Source organism: Rhineura floridana, chromosome 3 (genome assembly GCF_030035675.1).
Source record: "Rhineura floridana isolate rRhiFlo1 chromosome 3, rRhiFlo1.hap2, whole genome shotgun sequence".
NCBI lineage: Eukaryota > Metazoa > Chordata > Lepidosauria > Squamata > Rhineuridae > Rhineura > Rhineura floridana.
In genome coordinates, this window is record NC_084482.1 from 42,534,811 (window position 1) to 42,544,251 (window position 9,441).

A 9,441-nucleotide genomic window follows, 5' to 3' on the forward strand; every position below is an offset into this window, starting at 1 on the left:
TAAATTTTCCAAAGTTTAAACAGAAGTCTGGGATGTGGTGTGTTGTTATATGCGTTCAAGTCGATTATGACTTATGGCGGCCCTCTGAATCAGTGACCTCCAATAGCATCTGTTATAAACTACCCTGTTCAGATCTTGTAAGTTTGGATGCGGTGTGAGGGGGTAATAAAGAAAGGGAACCTTTAATGCAAAGATGGGAGCTTGTTTTGGATTACTTCAAACTAATCAATTTAAAGTCAATTAGACAGCAACAGAGATTGCAGTATAGGATCCAAAGAGGTATGTGTGTACTATATTCATTCACAGAGGTATTTAAGCTTCCCCTCTCAAGCTGCTGACCCCTTTGTACCCAAGAATCTCCCCCTCAAGGTTGTGGGGGGCACTGGAAGTGGCAACCCATAAATCACGATGGGCTGATATCTGAAGTAAAGTTTGCACTTACATTGCAATTTCTGCACATACATGATAGAATCTCACCGTTGTATTTGTTTTATTACCACCACCTCTGAAGCCATTCTGTTAATTGCCTCATAATGAGTTTCAAGATACTTTCAAGGTAGTCTCAGCCTTTCGCAAAAACATATTGAACTTTGAAGATATGAGGCTCATACAACAATGAAAATGCTTGGCTAATTCTGGAGCCTTTTATTAATTATTAACCATTTCACACACAGTTTAGAGAAGGTGACCTGGGTAGATACTTGTGATGTTTCCTTTGTGAAAATCATTGCGTTAAAATGGCTGCCTTTTTTTGTTCTCTCTTTTCAGTTCCATCAAAGAGTGTCAAACCGCCTGAGGAACAGATGAAAGTTGAAAACATCCAGTTGTCCAGTTCTTTTAATTACAATGTGCTCCAGCATCTTGGCCAGTTCCCTCCCCTCATGCCCAACAAGCAGATAATTGAATCCAACAGCAGCAGCCAGCCAAGTACTGGTGTGAATAAGCCTGCCATGTCCTACGCAAGTGCTCTGAGGGCTCCACCAAAGCCCAAAGCCCCTCCTGAGCAGGCAAAAAAGAATAGTGATCCCTTGTCTTTGTTTCAGGAACTTAGTCTAGGTAGTTCATCAGGTAGCAATGGCTTTTACTCCTATTTTAAATAATCAGAATATTTTTGTAGAGAAATTTTAATTTCTATTTGTGTCAGCAGATTAAAACTAGTTGGGGCTTCCTATGCAGTTGCCACCATTTCTCTTTGTTTATATTAGTAAATATATCTCAGTTTAATTGCTTTGCTGCTAGACTTGAAGCTAACCTTTTTAAATTATATTCCATTTTTTTAAATGTGGGTCAGACGTTTGACATTTTTTCCCTAGAAAACACACACTTAAAAAAAAGAAAAAATATGTCACATTATGTGTGTTGCATTAAAGCTAGCAGCTGAAAAGTTAACTGTGCGACTTTAAAAAATATATAATTTTTTTAAAAAAACTTGTCTAAATTGTATTTAAAAAAAATTGTAAGTAGCATTTACATTTATTCAATAACATTTAGCATACTATGCTGGGTTTCTGTACCAGAAATGGCCAGTTAATGTACAAATGTATGTTATGTCTGCTTAAATTGTTTATTTTTTTTTAAATAAAGGTGCAGCATCTTCTAATTACTTTCAGTTTTATCAACTTTCTGTGAAGGGATGCTGCATTGTAAAACTTTTATAGTTTTAGAACCTGTATGATGTTGAATAGTAATCTTTGACTGTAGAATAAAGTGAAGACCTTTGCAGACCCACATACCACTGTTTTTAACATTTCAGAGTAAAACAAAAAGCAGTGGTCAATATAAAAATTTTAAAGATTGCACATTTTATTTTTGGACAGGCTGCTAAATTTGGCTTGTTGGAAAGATTAATTTGATAGGTTTTTTTAAAAAAAGAATCATGAATTTTTTTCTCTATGTTGGGTGCTTCGTAGTTTAATAACTATTTAAAAAAACTGAGTGAATTTAGTAAACTATTTGGGTCCCCTCCCAACTATGCATGTGTAAATGCTTGTAATCTGGTTTCTCCTCCTCTGGCTTCTCTAGTGGTATTAAAAATTGTGCCGCTTTAAGTCCCCTCCCCTCCCAGTAACACCTTTTGGTACATTTTTTGATGTTTACATTAAATGTGACATTATACACGGATATTCAAATATTTTGCTAACTGTTTTGTTTGAGGAACATCATTAAAAAGATTTTTATGTTTGTCAAAGGTGTATCCAAATTAATCCAAATTTTGGGGGGAGTCAAGTTGTAGGGGAGGGAGGGGGAGGAGATGTGATCTACATGGTTGTTTTTATCTTTGTATGTTCTGCTGAGGTTTTCCACAATCTTGGTCTTTTACCACTATATATTGAAAGTGAAATCTGTAAAGAATTATACAGCAATATGTAACAAAATTTTGAAAAAAGATTTTTTAGGGTAATGCTTACCTTTCAGGTTGTGGTCTTGTACACTGTTCATACTTTTGAAGTAAGGGGTGTATCTTTTATAGCTTCTATGGAGGCACTTGTCCTCCTTTACACTTGAAAAGATCTCTGATCGGAGACATTAATTTTTATTGATAGTTTAATTTATTTTAATTCCCCATTGTAAGACATGAGTAATATTTTCAGTAGTGTCATTTTAAAAATGTGCTTCTCTTTGAGGTGGCACAGCTTCCCACCGCTTTGAAAACACTGGGATCTGTCCACAGCCTTTTGCTGAGCTACTGTATTTGCTGCTGTATTCAATCTGATATGCGCTCTTGTTACAATCCATTTGTTCCTGTTGGGTTTTTGTAAATTGTGGAAGTGAAATCTCAGCTTGGGTGAAATCAATATCACCTTTCTTACTGATTTCAGATAAGTCAGGATTTCACTGAAGCGTTTTATATACTAGATCTGCATACTAATTTAATGCATTGCAATATTTGAATGGTTATCAGATTCAAGGTTCAGAAATGCAGGGCAAAGCTGCGTGTCTATGTAACTATTTCTTAATGTTATAAAATCAAACAAAAAGTGAAGGAGAATGTTCCTGCTCAATTTTACTTCTCAGTTTGAGCACGCAGTATCATATCAGGACAGCCTTTCCCAACCAGTGTGCCTCCAGATGTTGTTGGACCGCAACTCCCATCAGCCTCAGCCAGCATTGCCAGTGGTCAGGAAAGATGGGAATTGTGGTCCAACAACATCTGAAGGCACACTGGTTGGGAAGGGCTGTATCAGGAAGTTCCAAAGGCTAGGTTCTCTGAATCTTCTGAATCTTAAACAGAGCTCTCATTATTGTCATTAGTATTTTTGGCCAGCTGAGTACTGCAGACAATGGACTGATGAAATTAAATTGATATCTTAGCCGGTATAAACATGGTTAGCCCCATTGAAATGTGAAGCTGTTTCTGACTGTCATCTCCTAATGTTCTGAGTTGAAATCCTGTCTCTAGTTACTCATGACAAATTCTACTGAAGACATTGAAACTTACCTACCCATAACCTATGGCATGTAGTCTTTGTCCACTTTATGTGGGCATGATGAAGACTTATTGGTGATATGTACAAAACTAGGGGTAGGCGACTCCAGATGTTCTGAACTCCCATCATCTCTCAGCTTTGGCCATGCTAGCTGAGTCTGAAGGGAGTTGTAATCTAGAACATCTGGAGGTTACCAGGTTGCCCACCCCTCAACTGTGATAGCAGATTAGTTAGAGCTCAAATGCACTTGCTCAAGTCACTATAACATCATGGGTTTCAAAATCACACATTATTTATATAGTCTTACAATTCTGTTCACCTTGCCTGAAATATTAAACTAATAAATATTGCTTGTTCCTTTACTTTGATCTGTGAGTTAGTTGAGGAACAAGTTCAAATCAGACTGCATCATTTTAAACTGTCATACATTGGTATTCTCATTACAAGAACTTTCTAAAAACACTTAAAGCATGTTTTCTTTTCTTTTGTTCCCTCTACCTCCAACCCCACCCTGGCCTTACTGTTGTTAAACATGTTTCTGATAGTTTTTGTAAACTATGTCAGAAGCATATGCCTACATGTGGGAGACTGATTGTTTTACCTTTTCAGACTCCAGAAATTTAAAAAAAATTTCAATGAATTAGTTTATAGCATAGATTTTAACAGACTGTGGATTACAGTAAGACTTGGCATATATGTGGATCCTGGTGAGACTGATTTTTCTGAGTTTTTAAATGAATAGTTTTATCCAGAGATTCAGAGCTATAGCAGTTTCAAAAACAGAATTAGCTTTGCAAATGCTGAAAAGTTCCACACTATTGCAGCTTGTTTGTTCCCAATTCATACTGGATCATAAATAGGTCCTGATGCTCTATTATGTTCAGACTGCTGATGTTTAGTTTTATCACTGGAAAAATTCTGCATAAAAGCATTCTTACTGATTTCGGTCATCATAGAATTGCCATCCGTTTATCAGTAGATTATGCCATTACTAAAGGCATACACTTTGTTAATTACTGTAAAATAATAATTCTGATGATACTGTTCTTTTAAAAAACTTTTAGAGCTATTGTGTACTTAGGCCTGTGGGCCTACTTTATTCAAATATCTAATTTTCATAGTCCCTCCTCCTCCTCCCTAAAGGAGTAGGGCTTTTCACCATTATTTCATTTCACATATTCAGGAACAAAATATACTAGTGTCATGGGAACAAGCATCTTTATTTTAATAGGAGCATGTCATGTATCACTGTACTTAAAGAGAGTTTTAGAATACATTAGTGGAACTAGAAAATATATCTCACTTATGCTTAGTAATATTTAAAAGAAAAAGCTGCTGGTCGACATATTTGATATGTTAGGTAGAATAAGTATTTTTCTTCTTGCTGAAGGATTCATTTTGAAGGAAGCATTCAACCTTGTAAATTCAGAAAAATGAAACTTAAAACTTCTGCTTACTATGACATAAATCTAGAAAACTGAATGGTTCCTGATGTTATGACAATTTAACTTGTCAACCTCATTTAATTGTATTAAGGTGTTGGATAAACACTGGATTCTCAAGTTTCTATTTTTTCCCCATTTCTGTTTCCCTGCCCAGAAGTCATTTTACTTCTCAGTTAATATAATCTTCCCTTTGTTCATCTGATGGGCCAAATATCCTAATCCTACCAACTACGCTGTACCAATCAACCTGCTGCTCTTCCAATCTTAACATGCAACTAGATCATTTTTATCACTGATTGAGAACCCCCATCCAGGATCTACCTGTGATGGTTGATTTCCATATTGAATGCCCATCATATATCTCCTGTTCTTTATGAATAGATATCCCAAATGTAGCAAAGGGTCCACCTCTTACTTGATTATTTTTGCTAAATAAGTGCATGCTTTCAAGTACAGAGACACCTCCACAATATGATAGGGGATCCCAATCTCTGTCCCTGTAAGTGCATAAGATTATTTAGCCTTAAATGTAGTGGCATCACATATTGGGGGGGAGCACACCCAGGGCTTCCCAACATTATAGACAGATGTATTTCATTACTCATTTGTGTAGAAGTGGACCTAGGTTTTAAGGGGTCCAAAGTAAGAGACAGGAAGACTTTAGAAAGCTAATATCCCACACTGAAGACAATATGATAGGTCTGAGGTCTTCTTGTTTCTAGAATTCATTCTGGGAAAATATACTTGTCCAAACTGCTTGTCTAAGAAATCCGAGCTTCCAAAATTGAATCTGAAGTGTTCCATTAAAGATTTAATGATCACGGGATCCAAAAACTCCTGCCACCTGCTTCTTCAGCATTTTTCTTCACCATTTGTTCATGTATTACCATTCCTTTAGGCAAATTATCAGTGTTCAAACATCCCTGCACAGGACTCTTCTCTCTGTGCCTCTCTCCCAGCTCATGTTATGCACAACTCCACCAGACTGAGTTACTGCACCAAAGCCTCAAATCTTGAATCTTTTTTTCACCTCCTGATCCTTTGAGGATGGAGCTGGTGTGGCTTGTTTTAGTTGGTCAGAATCTGATTCATAGTGAATTGCAGCATTTACTAAACAACTACGAACTAGACAAGTTACATTTGGGAACATTTATTTTGTTTGTAGACTTGCAGCCCAAGTATTTTGTACTAAAGTTTTCTGGCACTGGAGCTATAGTAGAGTCACTTGTCTGATTATCCAAGATAATACAATAATGGTTTCTATTAGGATTCAGCTTTAAATGAATTATGAATGTTAAATAAATAAGAGTAGACTGTGTGGTAAAGATAAGGGGTTGTATCCAATGAAATCCTATTAACCTTAGGACTTCTATCTGTGCAATGGGACTTCCTCTCCCCATCCCCAAAAAACTGCTCTGGGGGGTTGTAGGACTACCCAGAACAAATTTGGGGGGGTACAGGGAGAAGAGAGGTAGAGATAGTCCCATTATGCAGGCTTGAAATCCTTGTGCTAATGGGATGACGTGGTTGGATGCAACCCATGATGAATTCTGGATCTGCTTCATGTCCCATCCATATCAGTAGAAATGTTCCGATTCAGTCAGGTCATCCTCTCTGGTTGGGCATTGTATTTCTCTTCCCAGGTAAGATTGAATATCCTTCCACTTTTATTTTATTAGTCTTTGCTGCAGGTATTTACCATCTTCTCTGTTGCAGTATGCATACCAGCTACTTAGCTATCCACATTGATTTTGACAGCAGCCATTACTCATCTAAGATGTGGAGTTGTTCATATATCAAGGGGTTTTTTTGCTCATTCTCTGATACACTGTGGTATAGCACCATATGGTATCATCATAAATCTATTTCAAACTATTGTTTATTATATATTTTTCTAAATAACCCCCATGCCCTCATCTGCAGTATGTCACTGCTGATTGCCCTGGTCTATTCTAATAAGTGTATTCTTTGTTTTGCTTCAGTGCACTCTGGGCTTTTTAACCAAGTATTAAATGTAATAATAAACCCTCAGTAATCTACACTCTAACAAATGTTCTACCTTCAGCACTGGCTTTAGCTAAAAGTGAGGTAATGTTTAATGACCTATAGAAATTGAGAGCGGAGGCAGATAAAAAGTGTCCACACAGCTTTTGGAAGCAAATACTTCATATTGTCTCATCGTTTAGGCTGCCTTTAGTATGAATACAATCACCATATAAAAGCCATTTGAGAATTAACAAATTAAGTAACTTGAGACTCATTTGCAAGGCAATAGACCAGTTTAAGCAACTGGTAAGCTTTAATAGATACACCTAAAGGAGTGCATAGGGCTGCTGAAGGATTTAGTCACTTAGCATAGATAAAGTGGAGGTGCTGTATGGGGCCTATGCACATGCCCATTGTGATTTGCACTATTGTGGCTCAAAAGGGGGCAAACTGGTTGTAGCATGACATGAATAGGACCCCTATGGAAGCACCACTTTATGCAACTGGTGCCACCATACATTCCTCACCAGGTTGTGAGCTCACCACTGACTTCACGTGTTCCTGCAGGTGAGACCCAAGCACAAAATGGGAAACAAAACTCTGGGTGTATGTGTCTTCATCCTGTTGGAAACGGTGGATGCAAATATTGGCATATGTATCTCTCAAAGCTCCTGAAGCACATCTGCAAGTTGCACGTGTCTGGGCCTATCCAGATGACAATGTCCACCATGACTTGGACATGGGAGGGAAATTACTACAGAAGAGATACCAACTAGCTCAGGTTTTTTTGTGTAACAGTCTGGATTGGGTTGTTCCACAAATGCAGACCCTGCTCATTGTTGGGGACTAGTATTTTTAGAGTAGCAGGGAACACCCTCATGTTAATTATAGGGATCAGTTGTGCTGTAGCAGCACAACTAACTGTAAAACCTCAATGTGGAAGCAGCCATTTTTGTGTTAGGTCTTCTGTGCATTTCTTGACAGAAATACATTGTATATGTTGCCTGACCCCATGGCGTATGGAAGGTAGTTATCCTTTATCCCATCCATTGCAGTAGCCCTCCTATTCATATCATCTCTGTTTGGGTCCCTGACTCCTTTGCCCTCGCAATATGCACCAGATAACAAGTGCTGATGCTCACTACCCATAGGCAAAATGCTGCCACCCACAACGCTATTACTACAGCCCAGGGATGGGGAACCGGTGTTGGGTCAAGCTCTTATCAGCCCCAGCCAGCACGGCCGGTGATCAGGGATGACTGTGGTCAAGGATGATTGGAGTTGGAATCCAACATCATCTGGAGGGTCACAGGTTCACAATTCCTATTATAACCAGATATCTAGGACCAGTTAGTGCCAAGGTTGGGCCTGATTTTTCTCATTCTTGCATTGTGTAGCCACAATGTACAATTATGCAAACTTAAACCCCATGGATTTTTCATGAGATAACAGTGTTGCATTGGTGTTGGGAAGGAGGACTGAACCTCTCTAATTAGGATACAGATGTGATTCTGTGGATAAATTAACCTTTAATGTGGATCTGTCAATAACATTGGAAGTTGGAAAAATGATCTATTTTCAACTATATATATAAAATTATAATATAATCCCATTCTCTGAGAGGCATGAAAATATCCACAATAAAATGAGCTTGTTATGTTGCAAATGATACTCATCATGACTTGCTTTAGCAAAGAAAATGGCCTTATATTAAAAACTTAGTACTTCTAGAATTAGTGGAAATATCTGATGTAGCTCAGAAGAGTTGCAAAGCACCAAGAATGGTCTAAACCCTTCAGAACTCAAATTGCATTAACTGTTCACTATTGGTTAAGACTGCTAAATCCAGAAGGTGCTTTTAAAATGGTTTCAAGTTTTTGTGATTCCTTGTAAACTGCGTTGAGGACTGGGTCTTACAGTATCTATCTTCAAGTGTAATGATTGTCTTGGTGCACTCTTTTATTTTTAAAGATTAATGGTAACACAAAAATGTATTTTACTGCTACATTTAAAATGTATTTATAATAAAAATGCCTTTTTAATAAATAATATTGAAATTTAACAGTGCATCATGTTTGCTCTGCATGCTGACAGATTGCCTTAAAAATACCTCTGAATCACAACGGATGTGCGTGTACAGCGGTTCTTTGATTCACAACCTTAAGGTTTGTGGGGAAATATTTTTATTTTTCCTTTAGGTGGAACAAGAGGCTAAGCTACATTTGCAAGTTGTCAGTTCAGTTGTTCTTAGTTAAGATAGCTCCATCACCAGAAATTAAACCAATTTCATGTATTTGCACTGACATGCACTTTAAGAACTATGCCTTAAAATCTGCACTGGGCTTAATAATGACACAAGTAGCTGTTTCACTGCCAAGGCATGTCAGTGCATATATACACTCCCAAATAGCATTGGCACAAATCATACAGAGGCCTCTGAACACATTGCTTTTTCTTCCCTGATTCAGGAGGGCATCTGCTTCACTCATCATTGCTTGTCTAACTATGGGTCAGCCTGATAGGAAGAGTAATATTTTAGCTGTGCTGTGCCTTGTGCTGCCCTTTTCTGTATCCCCGTCTAT

General features: G+C 37.7%; 1 protein-coding gene across 4 annotated transcripts in view; it reads left to right on the forward strand.

The window, feature by feature from the left end:
- The window catches only part of HELZ (helicase with zinc finger), a 215,500-nt gene extending 206,612 nt beyond the window's left edge, over positions 1 to 8,888 (forward strand). For all 4 annotated transcript variants that reach the window (XM_061615575.1, XM_061615573.1, XM_061615576.1 and 1 more), the window contains one exon: positions 769 to 8,888. In XM_061615575.1, the coding sequence (XP_061471559.1) occupies positions 769 to 1,100 (332 nt within the window). In that variant the 3' untranslated portion in view covers positions 1,101 to 8,888. The remainder of the gene's footprint in view (positions 1 to 768) is intronic.
- The last annotated feature ends 553 nt before the right edge of the window (positions 8,889 to 9,441 follow it).